Source organism: Balaenoptera acutorostrata, chromosome 1 (genome assembly GCF_949987535.1).
Source record: "Balaenoptera acutorostrata chromosome 1, mBalAcu1.1, whole genome shotgun sequence".
In the NCBI taxonomy this organism is placed as follows: Eukaryota; Metazoa; Chordata; class Mammalia; order Artiodactyla; family Balaenopteridae; genus Balaenoptera; species Balaenoptera acutorostrata.
This window is the reverse complement of record NC_080064.1, coordinates 57,867,392-57,886,992: the sequence shown is the minus strand read 5'-3', so window position 1 is coordinate 57,886,992 and position 19,601 is coordinate 57,867,392. Positions and strand designations below refer to the sequence as shown.

Sequence of the window (19,601 nt, the reverse complement as noted above, 5' to 3'; positions counted from 1 at the left end):
ACTGCATTTATGTCCCATGCAATGACTACAAAATTTACAACAAAAAAAGTTGTAATTGAAAAGTCATTTAAGCTAATTTTTTTTCCCTTGCAGAAAAAAAAAAAAAAAGAAGAAATGGGGCTTCAAGAAATTTAAGCTAGCATAGGTTGAAGTGCAAACCTACTAAAAATGGTCATTTAAATACTTACAATTCCATCTCTATCTGGTGAACCTCTGTAACAAAAAGAAATTGGTAGCTATTAGGAAAATGAATCATTCTTGCTACATAGTCTCAAGTATGACAATAATAATCATTAACCACCTTTCTCCCCCCTCTCACGAGTTCCAACCCCAGTAAACCTAGCTAATGAAAGCCAAATCAAAACAGATTGGTTGAGTGATATTTGAGTGTGGGGTGTGTGTATGTGTGCGTGGGAGGGAGAGTCTCATTAAAAACTGAAATCCAAAAGGCACAAGTTGCTGGTGCAGTGTCTTGAGAGGAGAGTTCATTAAGAGCTGTCCCACTCAGCAGCCTTCTATTTAAAACTACCACCAGGAATGCAAACCCATTTGTTCTCTCTCATCTTCTCCCCATAAGTGGTCTTGAATTTCCCCTTATAAGAAGGAACTGCTTATACTTATAAGAAGAATTTATAAAACTACAAAGTAGTTTTCAACTTACTTTGAGAATCTATATTTTCTTCCATATTTCTAGAGTTACTGCTCCCTTGATTACAGGAGAACAGGAAATGGAGGGCAATTTTGCTAAATGGCTTGCTTTGATGACTAAAGTCCAGGGTATTTAATCCATGGTGAAGCTAGGCTGCAGTGTTTAAGAATACGGGCTTTAGAGTAGGATGAATCCAGGTGTCCAGACTCCACCACTTATTAGCTCTCTGACCTTGAACATATTGCTTATTACTTAGTTCTCTAAGCCAGCTTAAATATGATAAGGTATATAAAGAACTTATAATGGTTCCCGACACATACTAAGTATTCAAAAATGTTTGTTTGTTTGTTACAGGTTTTTTCCTCTTCCATGATGTCTCTACCCTAGGAACACAAAACTGTTCACTTGCAGCCATGTTAGACTTTATAGCAATAGAGGAAGGGTATTATTATTGTTACTTTGGAAAACTGAGCTGGAGGAATCAGAGAAAGAGAGAAGAAAAAGGGTAGTCACTTTATAACTTCTTATATTAATTCATTCTGTAAGGAGCTAGAAAAATATTATTCTATTAACATGGAGACCAGAATTATGCTTAGATGGGGACTTGCATTGTTTGGAAGAAAACCTTAGTAAGTGTTTGGGTGGACTGTGAAATCTTGAAGAGTGTGGTGTGGTTGGAACTGTTCCTTAGGAGGTGGGACCAAGTGACAAAATTTTATTGCTTCATAGGGTGGGACAGAGGAGAGAGAGAGAAATGCAGAGTTGGTGGGACATCTTCTTGGCTTCAAGATGTGATTTCCCCTTCTCCACCAACACCCCCTTCAAAATTAGCAGAATATTCTACTCGGATTACAAAGCACTTGATGGGAGAGCTTCATTTTCCATAATCATTTCTGTGTCCATGTGGATGCAGGGATGAATCAGTGATACAGGGGCTAGAAGCAGAGAGGACCCTGATATTGAAAGACCATGGGAGTTGACAGAAATCTTAGGATCTTTGGACATTCGCTGGCTATGGGAAAAAGTTGGTTCAAAGAAATTTCATCTAAGATAGAAAGATAGGAAGAGTCTTAGCCCATAAAAGTTATATATAATTCATTGAACAACTATTGAGTGCTTATAATAGGCCAGGCACTAGGCTAGGGTCAGGAGATAAAATAATGAAGAAGACATGCTCATGATAGAGAGAATGAGACAGGCAAGTAAATCCAGTGGGTTATTATGGCCACAGTAAACCCAGGTGGTAGGAAAGTACAGAGGAAAGGTACCAACCCACACTCATCAAAGTCAATTTTCCCTAGATTTGTACACTGCAAAAAATGAGCATTTCTTACTAGGATTTCAGCCTCTGCTAAAGGAACTGATAGAGAGGAGATTGCATCAAATTTTGCATAGGACACATCCAGAGGCACTGATCCTCGTGGGGTTGCCTTTCGGGGCAGGTGACAGATGTGGAGAAGACAAGGCTCTGGAGATAGTCCTGGCTGTGGTGTTGCCCACTGCTGGTCCAGGTAGAAGGGCATAGCTATCGGGGATCTTAAAAGGGAGGCCACTTGGTCTCATGCATATTACAGCTATAGGGATGGCACTTCAAAAATCTTAATCAGAATAATTGTAATTCTACATAGCAGCGTTGGTGTCTATTCTGATCCTTTGTCTTATCCACTGATGGAAATGGGGCTGCTGCTTCTCCGTATGACAGCAATAAGCACGGCGGTATAGAGCACCAGCTATAATGCCCGACTGCCCAGGTTCAATCAACTTAGATTTCCTAGTTGCATAACCTTGGACCAGTACTTCACTCCTTTGTGTCTCAGTTTCCTCATCTATGTAACAGCCGTGATAACAGCATATAGCTCATAGGGCTGTTAAAGGATTCAATAAGTTAATATAAATGAAGAGCCCGGAATAGTACCTAGAACATAGTAAATACTCATTAAATGTTATCTAGAATAAAGTTATTATATAAGCTGACCTAGGATGGGGAGTAGAGAGGGAGATTTTAGCAGCCTCAGACAATGGGGTATGTGTCCTCGGTTTATTTCCTAACCCCCTCTTATTAAGTTTTATACATTTTAAAATAATTTTTTTTTCTTTTTAACAGCAGACCCATTATAGTTACTGATACTGTTTTAAAACTGATCATCTACCAGGGACCCGTTGCCTCTATTTTAAAAAGTGACAGTCACCTCTCGCCACTGCTGCCTTTTCTCGTTTACCCTCCTATTGGTCTTGAATATAATTTTGCCCATCTATTCTTTTTTTTCTGGGTAATCAAAGAATAGGCACTTGACTCTGGACTAGAATACTGGCTCCATGTCTTATTTTTCTGGGTAGACTTCAGCAAGTTACTTAATTCCTTTTGGCACTGATTTCTCATCTCCAAAATTGAGATATTATTTCTAACCTTATTGAATTACTATGAGGATTAAAAAGGATATCAGTACATACAAAATACCCTGCACAGGGCCTGCCACTTAGCACAGGCTCTCTCCTTTCCTCTTTCTATCAGCCATTGTAACGATGATCAAATCAGGAAGCTCTGGTTCTAACTCCACTCTATCTAAGGACACTCAATCAGCTGAAGTTGGAACTGGCAGCTACCATAGCAGGTTACTTGGCAACCCTCACGGAGTTGCAACAGCCCTGAAAACAGTTTGTATCAACAATGTTTCAGTGATCGCAGACTAACATAAGCATTACCTAAATCTGAAGGAATAGCACATTGCCAGAACATTTCTCCAGCCTTCTGCAAGAATGATATATGACCCAATTAGAGAGCAGGTGCTCATGAAAAGCAAAGGCTTACACTAAATGTCTTGTCCTTTGACCATCACTGCTGGCAGAAACAGTTTATAGCTAATTTGCTATCACCTAAGTAAACTGGGGCACTCAGATGATAAGAAGTAAAGGACAGATGCTTGGGATTTTACAAGCAAATGTCTTGTTAGAGTACTTCAGAGAGATATTGGGCATCTACACAAAGCCATGAAGAGTAACTTCCTCATTTTCATGTTTTTAGAAGTGGTGATGGAAGAGTGGTACTTTGGCCACCGCAAATGAGCTCAGCCTGCCCTGGGGAGGTTGTTTGACCTCTTTTCCCTTTTGAGGGAGCTTTTTTCCTTTTTAATTTTCTTCACACACCAGAGACTATGTGTAGTCAGCTACAGAAACCGTCTCAAAGAAAATGGATTTGTTTTCTGCTAATGATGTTCTCCTGAGATGTGTCTAATAGTGTCCCCCACAACGCACGGCACATTGCAGGTGGCAAAAGATTCTGTTGACAGACGGACTGCTACAGTGTCTGGCCTTTTATGGAAATTCGAGTCCATCTAGTACAAACTGAGGCCCATTAGAGGAAAGTGTATTCTAAGTCCGTGGAGCTATTGGCAATGCTGGAACCAGAGCCCAGGTCTTCCGACTCTGGTGAACGAACCATCTCCTATTCTGGTTAATGTTTCAAAGTTGGCAATTTCTTAAGAAATAATGAAAATTATATAATGCTCAGAAAAATTTTTTTCTAATTTAATCATTTAGAAAAATTGGCAAGACTAGAATAAATGCAGCTTCCATGAAATATTTACCAAAAGAAAAAACACAAAGGAAAGGTAAGAACAGGGGACTTAACATTAGATATCTGGACAAAAAATAGCTTTTTACCCCCCAATCCTTTACAGTCTCTGGTTTAAAAGCCTTCAAGGCTTCAAGGTCGCCCACTGCCTAAGGAAGGAAGCCCAGACACCTCAGCCTGGCTGGTACTTAAAGCCCTTCCTATCTGGCCCTGATCTCCTTTCCAGCCTTGCCTCCCACTATTACATTTACGTGCAGCCAACAAGTAGACAGACTGCTCTGTTTAGCTTGTCCTGAATACCTACTTGGCTTTTCCACAACTCTGCTTTGGCTGTTGTTCCCTTTGCATGAAACGCATGTCCTCATCTTCTTGAAGGCCAAAAATCAAGGTTCCTCCCTCTTTGAAGCTTCACTGATCATCTATTCAAATATGAGCTTTCCCACCCTCCAATTCCCTGGAAATTCCATTTCTAATCGCTCCTAAGGAACTTACCACGTATTAATTTGTATTAGTGAAAATAGGAGTAGTGGCTGCTGCCATTCACTGAGCGTTTACTAAGTACGTGTTACCATGGTTGCCGTATCAAATGTTAGCTCTTTTAGTTATATGAAAGATACTTCGATTTGCGTGATAGATATTCTATTCCATGAATTATAAATTCACAGAGGACAAGGCCACAGGGCAATTCTCCGCACCTTGTGATAAAATTTATGCACGATAAAAATGTACAGAATGAAAAGCTAAAGGTACGAGATCAACATAACTTTTTCTCTTTTCACCTGTGCCTAAACAGCTATTGATTTTTGCATTTTCTAACTTTCTTTCAGGGATTCTTGCCAAATAAGGGGTTTAATAGGTTCATTATTCTGCTCTACAGCAGACCACACCAGATCTGCACTTCCACACGGTCACAGCCAGCGGATGCTGAGCAGTGGTGCTCTCCTTAAGTACATACGTAGAATCAGTGTCCTTTTCTTTCTTCCTTATTCCAAAGGCCTTCCTTGTACGTTTTTTCAATCCTGTGGGAAAACAACAAAAGGTCAAAAAATCTATTTTCTATTTGAATGTTCCTAGCAACATTCAAGTGAACATATTTTTAAAGTTGCAATCTATTAGTTAAATTTGAATGTTCAAAGAGCAATGAAAGTTTCTTCATGTGTATGCATGTGTGTGTGTGTGCATGTGCATAGGATGCATTATTGTTTTTCAACAGATGTTTATCAAGGACATGGCACTGTACGTTCTTAGCACTCTGAGCAATGTAAGAATATTACAAAAAATGGAAAGGAGATCAGGACAAGGTACAGAAAAGCTGGCAAGCTTTTCTTAGACTATTGTTAGTCATCGCCCAAATTGGCGCTGTGCCAAGAAACCCCATCACAGACTTAGAAGAACAGTAATTTCCAGGTTAGACGGATTCTTGAGACTGGGATAGTTCCAAGACAGAGATTATGTAAACCATACGAGAAAGCCACATTGGCCTGACACATCTTTGTATCCCATATTCCCAGTTCATCTTTTTCCACTTCCTCAATTCGGTGGCTATACTGGATTCTCTCAACATCCCCAATATCTGTACTCCTGTATCTCTTTTCTCCTTATGTGGTCCTTGCCACTGGCTGAAATGCTTTTCCTGTTTTGTTGATATTTACAACTTCCATATGTGCCTTCAAGGCCCAGTCAAATGCCCCCTCCTCTGTAAGGGCCTCTCAATCTTAGTGCCGTCAGAAACTGACTATCCTGTGCTCCCCCAAATGTTGCTGTTATAGTATTACAATATATCAAAGCATTCCACTTATTAGTTCCTATGTCAGTTTCCCTCATAGACTGTAAGCCTTTCTAGGACAGAGGCCAAGGATACCCTTGGTATGTCCTCTACGCCAAGTAGAGGAACTAGATAATATTTGTTGATTTAAGATGTCTTCCAGGAAGCATCATTCAGGTGGTATTGGGGTAAGAAGGCTCCTTTTCTTCCATCCTGGACAAACCAAGCCTAGTCTTGTATCTTCTATTCTTCTCCTGTCAAGGCTCTGTCTGGGATTCCCATCTCCCACGTGTCCTGTAATTACATATGTGGCTTGTGTTTCTCATGTTAGTGAGTATTATTCAAATATACCAATGCCTATATATTCAGAATCTTAGACTTGTTACTGGTGGTTTGGAACTTCATCCTGACAAATTAGAGCTGGAAAAGTCACTGACGTTCAGGATTTGTTTGGCATTACTGGGTGGATAAAGGGGAAAAACACTGACAAAATCAGAGATTTGATGACATCTTTTTTTAAGACATGTGAGTCAGCCCAGACCACTAAGATGATCTGAGTCATTCATTATCTGGCTCTTAGGATACTACTCAAATATAATCTCCAAGATGCCTCTGTTTGTCTAATTTTGCATTTGAATAGTCATTCCATTTAAGATGTTTAGGTCTTTAAAATGTCAATGTTTGTTTAAAAAAAAATCTCCTCCCACATTAAGCTATTCTCCATTATCCTCCATATGAGGAGTTTATAGAAAACTTATTGACATTTAAAACTACCCACCCATAATATTTAGGAACACCTTCTCTCCGTTCATTTTTAATTTTGATTGTGAAAAACTTCTTTCTTCTCACCTCTAATTGCCTTATCTCCTTATAGGGACAAAATATTGTAGTTAAAATCATCATTTTCCTCCTATAATTTTTCTTGGGCTTCAAGTCTCTTAATTGGCTTCTCCATGCTTCTAATTCAGCTTTGGAGTCACAATGAATGCTATATTCACCAGTCACTACTGGTTTTTATAGAATTATAAACCAAATGCTATTATTATCTTATGTTTTCAAATTACTCTATTTTCTGTAACTTGACCATGAGACAAGAGATAGCGTGCCCTACCAAACAGATGAGAAAATACAGACAAATTCCAGTAATTCTTGTATTAAATTAGTAACAGAGCAGGCAATAGTAATTTTCCATAGACTCTGTCCTGTTTTTGACCACCAAACTTGGATAATAGCCAACACGAACTAGGTCATGAACATCACGAGTTGTCCATTTTCCAGTGAAAAGTGCCCTGGATCAAGCTTCAGGAGACAGAGTCCATTCCCAGAATCATTTCTAATTGTGTAGATGAGTATGAGTTACATTCTTTTTGTATTTCCATCTCTCAGTGTACAACAAATCAGCCAGTAATAAGGAATGAAAGAATTTGCATATGTTCACAAAATGCAATGCCATTCTGTAGTTTTAGTTTCACTGAAAGTCATATTTCCCATATGTAGAATACATTCCCATATATGGAATATAAATAGGAATACACTAGAGATGTGACATTCCAGAAAAACAAAACTAATCAAATTATTGAATAAGAAAAAACACTGAAAACTTTTCCCCCTTGAAAGGTGGAAAGATGCGAGAAGTTTAGAAAAGTATGAAGAAAACTCTGAAAGACTAAAACAAAGTTATGAAATATAAAAATTATTCATATCTTAACAGCTTTTTGAGAAGACCCAGGAAGAAACAGTCATACCAACCATGTTGAAAGTGAATGGAGAGGTGTGGTCAAGTCTTTTGAGAGTTTATTTTAAAATATTCAAAGAAATTCTTCAGAAGACAGCAAGGACAGTCAAAAATCTTACAGGAGTAACAAGTTTAAGACACTATGTCTGGTAACATGATAAGCTTAAAAAACAGTGTATCCAATGATTTTTCACTTCTGACTCCAGAATAGTGCAATTGTTTTTAGGCTGGGTCATGAATTTTTGTCAACTACTCTTTACCAAAAATGGGAGGGAAAAAAAATCCAGTGCCTTTGAGAAATGAGGTGAATAACTTTTCCCTTGCCAGTATCAAAGCAAAGAGATCTAAAGAGAAAGAATTTTAAGGTCCTGATGGTCTGGGGCTAGAATAGTTTTCTTCCAAGCTATGGAATTGAGAACATCCCCCCGCGTGCATGCAGAACTGGGTCAGAAGTCTGGCCTGAGCCTCTTAGCGTCTCTCCACCTAATTTAGATTCTTTTAGCTTTCATCGGTATTATGGGAGACGCTAGCAAAGTCTGGGAACAACAACAACAACAACAAAATTAAAAATAGACTGAGTTTTAAGAGGGTAGGAAAGCTTATTTCAAAACAGGTAGTCCTGGATATGATGTTACAAGATAGTGAAATAAAGAAACATGCAGAAACTCACAATAGTGACAGCACAAATATATATAGTAATATTTGTAGCTATCATTACTGAGGTCTTACCTATGGGCCAGGTACCAGCTGCTTTGTGTATGTTGACTCATTTAATTTTCTTACAAACCTTGTGAAAAAGTAGGAGGTGTTTTCTTTGCAAATGATGAGCCTGAGGGTTCACCTGAGTTAGGTTTTATTTATCATCATCTCTAGGGAGGAAATTGGAGGCTCCTTCTCCCTCCACGGATCCCCAAAGTACTGCTGGACTCTGTCCTAAGTTCCTTTACACTCTCTCCCTGGGGCAATTTCATTCACTCACATGGTTTCATTTTCCATCTGTATGCAGATGAACCCTAAATCCATAGGTCAGATCCAGTACTATCTCATGAGCTTCTGGATATACAGCAGTTCTTCTCATGCTCAAACTTCTACAAATAGACATCAGATTTCTTTGAAAGCCTTTAGGTGCCTATAATATATATATATATATATATATATATATATATATATATATATATACACACACATACATAATATATGTATATATAGATACATATATGTAATCAAACCTCTAAAGGTATGTCCAATCTATTAGTTTACAATTATTTTCTGAATAAAATCCCCCTTAAAATGAAATAGTTCTCCATGAACTAATGAATAGATAAACAAAATGTGATGTACCCATACAATGGCATATTATGCAGTCATTAAAAGGAATGTGATACTGACACATGCTACAACATGCATGAACCTTGAAAACATTATGCTAAGTGAAAGAAGCCAGATACAAAGAACCACCTATTGCGTGAGTCCGTTTATGTGAAATATCTGGAGTAGGCAAATTCACTGATACAGAAAGCAGAGTAGAGGTTGCCAGAGGTGGGGTAGAGGGGAAATGAGGAGTGACTGCTTAATTGGTACAGAGTTTCCTTTTGGGATGATATAAAAGTTCTGGAACTGGATAGTGGTGATGGTTGCACAACACTGAGAATGTACTGAATACACTTAAACATGGCCAAAATGGTAAATTTTGTCATGTGTATTTTATTATGATAAAAAAGAAACAGAATAGCTCAAACCAGATTATTCTGTGACCAGAGGGAAGAAAGATAGGAGGGAGTGAAAAAGAAAAGAAAAAGACGAGGCAGATTGGCTTAAAAGTTTGGAATCTTTTTTTTTCCTTTTTATTTATTTTTTTGCTAAAGTTGTCAAATATTTAGTTAAGAAACTGGGAGCTATATAGTCACAAATCTGTGTTCGTGATGACCTTCACCATCGAGAAAGTGATATGTCCGCAAGAATTTACAACTACAACAAAACCTCCAGCTTTTCTCTCTCACATAACAGCTGTTTACAAAAAGCTTGTCATGAACACATTTTTATGTAATGTTCCTTTCAGCTTTTCTCGTCAGATCACAATGTTATGTTAATCCCTATTAGATGGTAAACTCTGTGAAGTCAGCCACTCTACTATGTAGATGTCTGTCTTTATTTTCACTGTCCCATAGTGTTTCATGAATAGAACATTCCTTAAAATGATTACTCAATTGTATTAAAATAGAGGCATTATTTCTCATCTTCTTTTCAGACTGCAAGTCAGACCATTGGAAGCTTATGAAATCAATTTGATAGGGTGAAACCTCCATTCGAAAATGAAGTAGAAGAGAAAAACTAAGTGTGCATTGCCTGTAGAAAGGATGAAGACTGTATAATGAAATTCTTGGCCTCAGCTGTGTGGGTGGTGAGTGTCTGCAAACTGGGTGACCATGTAAAATATATTTCTTATGATAGCTCCAAAAAGTTTGAAAGTCTTTAAAAAAAATAAACCTTTTTTTAAAAAGTCTTTTAAATTTAAAACACAAATTACTGTGTTCACTATGTTTTTCTCTGAAATGTCTCCTAACTAATTAAAAAATAAAGATACCTTAGAACTTCCTGACTTTGAGTATACGACTCCGCAGATGAGGAAGAAATAATACAGCAAAACATTACCTTTATCAATTTCCTTTTCTCCCAAGTGTAACTGTCCTATAGAGACTCACTAAACGAACACTAAATTCTAAATCTGAGCCTTTAAATGTTACAATGAAAACAGAATTTGTCAGAGGGATCTTCCAAAAAAGAAAATTTAGCCTCTATACTATATACTAATTTTAGGTAAAACATCAAAATCTGATACTCAAAAGAAATACAGGGTTTTTGCTTGGTTGGTTTCACATCTTCTATTTCTTAAAACTGCAATTGAAATATTTTTCCCTGAAAATGAAGACTAGTTCTATAGATGGACAGATTGAGATAACAGTCCTGGAGTTGAGTCCAAAACAGGAGAAATCAAGGTGTGAGCATCCTGTAGGCAGGAGCTGAGGAGCAGACTCACAGAAGATTCTGCTGGCCTTCACAAGAAGCTCTCCTGCCACATAGGAGTGAAAGTGGAGAGTCCTGCCAATACCTCCTCTTTTCTCTCCTTGTCCTGAATTCCTACCATTCCACTGCTAGCTGGTAAGACAACAAGAAGAGGTCAAAGGTAGACTGGTCACCATCCTATCAGCATGTTGGCAGCAAACTGGTTTATCTCCAAGATAACTTAAAGGGACTGCGATGGGAAGAGATGTGGCACTATATTTTATTACCTTCCTCACTCATGTCACAGTCTTGCTTACACACTGCTTTCACTAACAGCTCTTTATTATGGTGTTAAAAGCCCCATATAAGCATTTTGCATTTAAAATCGATGAAAAGGCATCACTTTTGGAGATCATGTTCCTGTTCTGCTTCCCACTCCTCTACAAACAGTGCTTTTGAGCAGAGCTTGGACCAGTCATGGCCTGGGCACAGAGCTGGCTCTAAGAGTGACCTAGAGCTTTGGAAGAAAGAGGAGCACCGGAAGGAGGAGAGGGTGGCAGTGACAGCTGTTTAGGGTCAGTATGTAAGACACAGTTCATAGGGGAATGCAAACCATCTTCTCATGTATCTCCTCCAGAAGCATGAAGATGCCCCTCCGAGATACAGAGCAGGAGACATGGTGGAAGGGAGCAGAATGACTACTTTCTTTGGAATCCAAAGATCTGGAATCAAATCTTAATTGGACCTCTTACTGGCTGTCATTTGCAGCAAAACATATAGAGAATCTGAGAGGCACTGTGTTACTTTCAATATAAGATTCATGTCCTCCCAGGACATAAGGTTTGGAGGAATAGCCTCAGTTTTTCTCTCTGTAATCCCTAGGAGTGAGGGGAAGGCAGCGCTGGTTCAGAGTCCCTCATACGTGTCACGCACTATGCTAAGTGTTTTCACAAACTAACCCTTTCAACAAGCCCAGACGGTATTACTAACCCCTACTTTATGGATTAAGAAATAAACTCAAAGTGATTAAGTTCCTTTTCCAAGATCACCAAACAAACAAGTTAGATAAGACCAAGATTTTGAGCCAGGTCTGTATGCCTCCAAGCCAAGCGACTAACCGGGTAGTCCCGATGCTTCTCTCGGTATCCAGGGCCATGCCTAGTACACGGTGGACACACCATCCATGTTTGTCTAACACCTTTTAAAAAAGCCACTGAATGTTTGTATAATAATTAAAAGAAAAACCAAATGACTTTTCTGGATGTTTGCAATCTACATTCCATTGATGTTTAGTTTTTGAATATTTATTTGTATATATGGAGGTATCAGGGAAAGAGAAGGAGCCCTAAACTGCATGGGGTGGACCTATCTGACAGCACGTGCATTAGGGCAGGGAACAGAGACTCAGGGGGAGGGGTGTGGGGTGACCTCACCACACTTTTAGGTGAAGAATGTATACAGTGGCACATTGAAAAGCTAAATTTAGCCCAAAACACACATCATGAATAAAAACCAATAGATGTAATTTGTTAAGTGCTTAAGAAGTTTCAGGAAATTCATCAGAAACTTCATTATCTTAGCTCAACACAACCTTATAAAGCGGGAGCTATTATTATTGTATTGATTACATACCATGGGGCATGAGGAGTGACTGGTGTCAGGTCACACAGGTGGTAATTGACGGACCACATTTCTTTTTTTTATGTTCATGGTTATAGTTTATTACAGAAAGACTTATTACAAATTAAACTCAGCAAAGGAAAAAGGATGCTTAGAGCAGATTTCAGGAGAAACCAAGTGCAGGCTTCCAGTTGTTCTCTCCTACTTTTGCATGGATAGTGCTTAATTCTCCCCGTAGCAATGTATGACAACACATGTGAAGTGTTGCCAACCAGGAAAGCTCACCTAAGTTCAGAGTTTTTACTGGGGGTCAGCTCACATAGGCATGGAACACCTGCATGACTGACCTGAGGTTTTCAGTCTACAGTCCCCTAGATGTCAACTGATAAACCCAAAGCTTCAGGCATACAAAGGCAGGTGCTCACCACAAATCACACCGTTAGCCTAAACTATCTGGTATGGCTGAAAGTTTCAGATATACGATGCCACTCTTATCAGGCAGGGTATTCCAAGGGCTCCCTCGGAGTTTAGTTCCCAGCAGTTGGGACAGACCACATTTCAAAGTCCCCTCTGCCTAACTCCAGAGTCTATGCGCTTCCTGTCTTTGGAATATCTTTCTGTTAGTTGACAATTCGTCTTGCCTTCTTATCAAAAAAAACAAAAACCAAAAAAACCAAAACCTTGATTTTTTTTTAAAATTGAGAAACATTTTTAGGGAAATTAGGCAGTACATTTGTTAAACACAAAGACTGTGTTTTGCATGTTTAAATCTTTTTGTGTTGCCCAGTGAACCTAAGGAGACCCAATAAATATATGCTAAATGGATTATTTCTGTAATAAATGTAAATTTTCAAGCCTGAGTCTTCGTCAGCTTGGAGGGTTACTCAAAGGTGAATCACATGTAATGGAATTACTTATTTTCTGCAGGAACCCAGGCCAAACATTTGGTCTCAATAATAAAAAACAGGCAAATTTAATTGCCCTGGGCGTAATGCCACATATTGACAGCAACTCTCACTGGCAATGTCTATTAATTATAATGGCCACTGTATTTCTGTCAGGAAAGATTAAAATGCTTTGCGTATTAGCTCTTCCCCTAAGTTTTAAATATAGGTACTATAATCCAAGTCAGATTCTTTGTCCTAAGAAGGTCTTACAGAAAAATGTAAGACCAGTGAAGATGAAGGCCAGTCTCTCCCATGATTTTTTTTGATATTTATGATTTCCAGTGCCTAGACTATTGCCTAAGATATGGGGATGCTTAATAGAGGCGAGTACCAGGGAATATGAAAAGTCAAGTTCAGTGTCGAGCAGTAGCTGGCACAGGGTAGTCACTTAACAAAAGTCTGTTGGTTGCTCTACACATTTCCAGATTGTTCAAAATTGGTATGCATGTGGTCTGAATGCTTTACTTTCATTTTTATGTGACTCAAAGGAAATCCAGGTGATCTTTGTACTTAGTGAGCACGGAGCCTCTTTACAATATGGTACCCCTTTATTCTGAGCTGAGCCTATTGGGGGAAATATGCATCTTAATGACGCGCTCCATTAGCGCTGGATTGCAAAAGAGGCTGATGTGGATGGCACCTTGAAGTTCAGATCTAATATACGGGAGTTCAGGTTAGTGCGCTGAAATGGAGATGACTGTAAGACAATTAAGACTTCAAGCGCTAAAAATAGTAACAACTTCTAAAGAAATATTTGACCTTTTGGAGACATGGAAGAAATGTTGAAAAGAAAATGGTCATGGAACAGGTTTGCCACGAACGAACTTCGTATTTGCTATGCCAATATCGGTGCAATGAAGGAGTTGAGTGGGAATGGGAAGAATTTTAAGCAGGTGAACAACTTCTATTAAGCTTTAAATACAGTAGCAAGATCCATGGGAAACATGCAGTTGTAAAAAAAACGTAGGAGCTTTGAGCTCTGAAAAACTTTTGTTCAAATCCCATCTTCACTACCTCCTGGGGTAAGTTACATAACTTCTCCGACTCTCAGTTTTTTCAGCTATCTATCATAAAAGGTTTTTGTAAACTTTAAATGGGTGTAAAAGCTTTGTATCATACATAAAATATATTGCACATCACTTTATGCATATTTTCTTGCTTTGCTTGCAGTTTTGATAGTTACAAAGCAACTAGAAATCAGCTATTTTAACAGATTACATAAAAGTAACTAAATGCCTGATTTCAGCACTTATAGCATCTCCATAGCTCTATTCCTTTAGAAATAAAAATACAACATCAAAATTTGAAAATAATCAAATTTTCAAAATCTCAAGCTTCTCCTGGTTACAGCTATAAAAACAAAACCAAGATCAAGAAATGTAATTTACTAACATCTATCATAAAAGATAAGTGGGGATTTAAAATCTCACAGTAAGAAATACAACAATCTCCTGAAGCAGGAAAATACATCACTGATGAAGCCCTTATTGTGTGCAAATCTATTCCAAACTTTAATCAGCTGGTCATTCCAGCATGATTTGAAAGTAAGCCAGTGTTACTTTTACTTGGGTTAGTGGTATATAGACTTTGTTTTCTGCTCCTACCAGGTAGGGAGAATAACACTTCAAACACTAGTGAAATTAATTTGACCTGTTTCTTGGGAACCTTGTTCTGTAAAATGGTTTTCCTCTTATTCTCTATTTCTCTCCCTCATTCTCTTTCCCCACATTCATTGATTCTCTTCTCTCCCCTCCATCTCCAGTCCCTCCCCAGCCTGACACTGACACATAAACAGAACTGAAGTTAATGATCCTGCACAGAAGGACTCTGGTTTTCAGGCATAAACAGAAAAATTCAATTGAATTGTAATTCACCAAATCTCATTTTCCAAACACTCCATTTTCAACAGAAAATAAATCCAAAAGAAAGCAAACTGCACAACAACAGAAATGCTTTTTGTATGCTCTTGTCTTTTTATATTTCATCTGGAGAGGAAGGAGCAAGTCCTTTGGAAAAATTTCTAAATTGTTACTACATGTGGTATTTAGCGCTGTGAATTAAATTCTTCAAATGTGAATTTATAAAAGAAAGCTGGAACATGTCCTACAAAGAATCATTTTGGTTTAATTCTAACCTACTACATGGAGGCAGAGAGGTGAACAAAGGAAAAGAGATTTACATGGCATGGCTGACTCAATACATCACAGGTTATTAGCCAACTTTATTTAGTGGGAATCCATGAAGTCTACTTCTGAAATGCAATGGAAATGGTTTAAAAAGTTAAAAACCTATAAACATGGAGTTGTTTTTTTAAAAAGAAGATCAGTTATCAGAGAAACATACACAAAATAAGGGTTTAAAGGAACTAAATACAGAATTTGCGTCTAAGTTATTTTGAGAGGCCTCTGGAATGCATGTGGATTGATTCTGTTTGTCAGATTTATAATCATCATCATCATCATCATCATCATCATCATCCATCTATCTATTCACCTGTCCTCTATACATTTGCCTGCCCACCCATTCACCCATCTATCCTTTGGCTATACATTTCAATAGGTAACAAAGTTCAATATCATGAAATTATGCCTGTTGTATAATATAAATCTACCAGGTTGCAATGAAAATCTACTCTCCTTTAGTCTGTTCTCGTTGGAGGTAGAAAATATCAAGTCCACCCTCTAGGAAAATTAACCTTTGGTAGGCTTGTTGATTTATTAAGCCATGCCCTCAGCATCTTGGCAGACTAAACAGCCATATTATTGTTCCCTTGCTTTATTTACCAATGTTATATTCCAATCACTTAAATTCATGTTTGTTACTCTACGAATGATTCCCTGATTCTAGGTCTTCATATTTACCTAGGAAGCTCAGATGGCAACTTTCCCCATTACTGGTCAGTATTCTCTTCATCAATTTCTCAGTATTGGGCAGGGAGATAACTCTAGCCTTTTATTCAATGCCCAGAGTCATGCAAGCTCCTGTATTTGGGATCACTAACAGAAGATCTCATCTTCTCATTTGATGGTTGATAGAACAGGAACATATTGGACGTCTATCATGTGCCATGGGCTCTTCTGGACTAGAGATACAGTGTCTAATATGACCCTTGAATTATGTGAAATCAAAGATAAGTTACTGGGCTTCCCTGGTGGCGCAGTGGTTGAGAATCTGCCTGCTAATGCAGGGGACACGGGTTCGAGCCCTGGTCTGGGAAGATCCCACATGCCACGGAGCAGCTGGGCCCGTGAGCCACAACTACTGAGCCTGCGCGTCTGGAGCCTGTGCCCCGCAACAGGAGGGGCCGCGATAGTGAAAGGCCCGCGCACCGTGATGAAGAGCGGTCCCCGCACCGCGATGAAGAGTGGCCCCCGCTTGCCGCAACTAGAGAAAGCCCTCGCACGAACCGAAGACCCAACACAGCCAAAAATAAATAAATAAATAAATAAATAAATGGAATTATTAAAAAAAAAAAAAAAAAAAGTTACTAAAACCCTAAAACACCCCCTTGCAATTAAGTAGTTGTCACCTACTTTAGCTCCTCCTTTCCTACTCATTGATGGGACATGCATGCATAATTGTATGGTGTTTAAGATGAAGAGTGACATGAGATAAATATGTCAGGGGCCAGATCATGCAAGTTCTTGAAGGTCAAGTTAAGGACTTTAGATTTTAAAACGCAACAGGCAGGGAATTCCCTCGCAGTCCAGTGGTTAGGACTCTGCGCTTTCACTGCCAACGGCGTGGGCTCAGTCCCTGCTCAGGGAACTATGATCCCACAAGCCGCGCTGCATGGCCAAAAAAAAAAAAAAATTGCAACAGGCAGTCATTGAAAGCATTGCAGCAGGAAAGTGACATCGTCTAAATACTTGTTTTTTTCCACCAGCAATGTGAATTACTTAGTACCAGAAAGCTCCAATAGTAATTTGTATAATGGTCACTGTGATTGCTAAATAAGTAACTTGTCTATTCTAGATCATCAAAAGACACAATCACATTAAGTATTGTTTTAGTGTTAAAAATATTATGTTGTACCAATTATTTGAAAACCAGCATTCAAGTTGGGTTCTGTTTAGAAACTCTCTCTAACTAAAATATTTATCAGAACAGCTGGATATCTGAGCATTTCTTACCACTTAAAAGTTTACCATTTGTGACAGTATGTAAGTATACCAATTTTGACAAACCTAATTGAGATTCAAACTAATTAAGAGCCTTCAAACTAATTAAACTCCTGTAATTCCTGAACTCAAACTCCTCAGAGTTTTGTTACATTTGCAGTCAGCCCTCAAATCAGATTCTAGCTTTACTACTAACCAACTGTGCGATGTTGACAAAAATCAGTTACTCTCTCAAGAATTCAGCTTCCTGAACTATGAAACACCTGCTTCCCATGCTGATTGTTAGTATTAAATGAGAAAATGGATCTGGAGATGTAAAAAAAATGCTACCTAAGAAAAAAGTAATATCATTATCTATTTGTATAATTATTATTATCATTTTAATTGAGGGTTGAAAATAGTAAACTGTAACAGTATATATCCTGTAAAAGTAAAGTATCCAATCCAGTGTAAATGGTAAGGTCTTTCTCTTCCCTTGTTTGCATGAAAAGGGGAGGAAAATCCATTTTCCCTAGCAAAACATCTAAGAGCATATTTTCCAATTTCTTCCTCTGGGTAGCATTAACTCTAAAATTCTATAAAATCTTGCTTATTTGCTTTTCAACAATCTATTAAGATAAGGACAAGTGTTTACACGAGGCATGGATAATCTAAACTGCAACTTCCTCCTTAGCCAGTTCCTTTGCCAGAGGTTCCCTCTCCGTGGAAAATAGTACCATCACCCCTCAAGATGCTCCATCCAGAAATCTAAGAAGCGCCTTTGACTCCTTTCCCTCCCTCTCCACAGCCTATCCATCAGAGAGTGCTGTTAGCTTCTTATGCACATCCAGTCTGTTCACACAGGCTCCTTCCATCTCTGTCACCTTCAAGACGTGGCCTCTAAGATTGTCGTGGAAGGGAAAGAAAGCCTGAGGAAGTTACCTGGGATACTTTACCACCTCAGCCAGGAGGGACAGAGTTATGCTTATATACCATTGACCAGAAGGGTTTGGGCTTATATACTATCTGGTCTCACCAAGATGTAAGAGATGCTGGAAAACAAAGTCCTTGGCTGTGAAGTCACTCCCCAGCAACAGCTCTGCGCTGTGGAAAGCAAGCTTGGCTCTTTCGAAGTCAGCTAGCTGTCTCTTCCAATCCCTATACACATGAGCCTCACCTCCCATTTCACTTCTCTGCAGCTGAGAACTCTAGTCCCACATAATTAATTGATTCTGCCACTTGCTACTTGTGTTACTGTCAATAAATTTATGCTTCTCTCAACCTCAGTATTCCCATCCATAAAATGGATCTTATCTCATAGGGTTGCTATGAAAACTAAATGAATCATGCATGTAAATTGTTTAGCGAATCAATGGCTTATCACAATCAATATTTTCTAGAAACTGAGTCTGGATATAAAATTCTTAAAATAATTCTTAAAATTGTTGGAATAAAAAAAAATCTATACTATGGTTTACTGAATTATCTTTTCACCATAAAGGTAATGGTTGAAGACGACTTTGGAGATTTTTGTTGCCTTTTTTTCTCCCTAAAATCCCAATTTAAGCAAAACATTCTTGTTCTTTGAAGAAGCTTTTAATAAGCCTCCATTAAAAGATTAAAAAGGGGAAATAACATAGGCAGTTAAATCACAGAATATCAGGGTACACATTAACTAATAGATAAGCAAAACTGAAGTGCCGGGAGACTAAAGCAACATGCCTCCAGCCACACAGAAAATTATAGAGAAGGCTGGATTCAAACCTTTGTCCCTTTACTTTAGTTCAATATACTTTACCATATTGCTTCATTATGTATGAGTGGGCATAGGTATGTGTGTGTATAAATAAATATATAATAATATAAAAAATAGCCTGGCGTTCCCTGGTGGTCCAGAGGTTAAGACTTCACACTTCCACTGCAGGGGGCTCCGGTTCGATCCCCGGTGGGGGAACTAAGATCCCACATGCTGTGCAGTGCAGCCAAAAAGTTAAAAAATATATATATATATTTTTATATTTATATAAAATAAATATATAAAATTAAAAAAATATTTTTTATATATATACATATATATTAAAAAGGGAGAGAAAGTACACAAAGTATCTCCCATAGTGCTCTAGAATACCAAGTAGTTTTAGGTTTGAATATGGTTTTTGTTTCTACTTCTATGCTAAATATATCTCATTACTTTCTAAATGTCTAGAACCG

General features: G+C 38.3%; 1 protein-coding gene across 17 annotated transcripts in view; it reads right to left on the bottom strand.

The window, feature by feature from the left end:
- Window positions 1–19,601, bottom strand: part of SGIP1 (SH3GL interacting endocytic adaptor 1) — a 224,863-nt gene that overhangs the window by 121,794 nt on the left and 83,468 nt on the right. For all 17 annotated transcript variants that reach the window (XM_057530639.1, XM_057530689.1, XM_057530695.1 and 14 more), the window contains exons 2-3: window positions 5,176–5,239; window positions 189–213 (exon numbers count right to left, since the gene is read on the bottom strand). In XM_057530639.1, coding sequence (XP_057386622.1) covers window positions 189–213; window positions 5,176–5,239 — 89 coding nt within the window. The remainder of the gene's footprint in view (window positions 1–188; window positions 214–5,175; window positions 5,240–19,601) is intronic.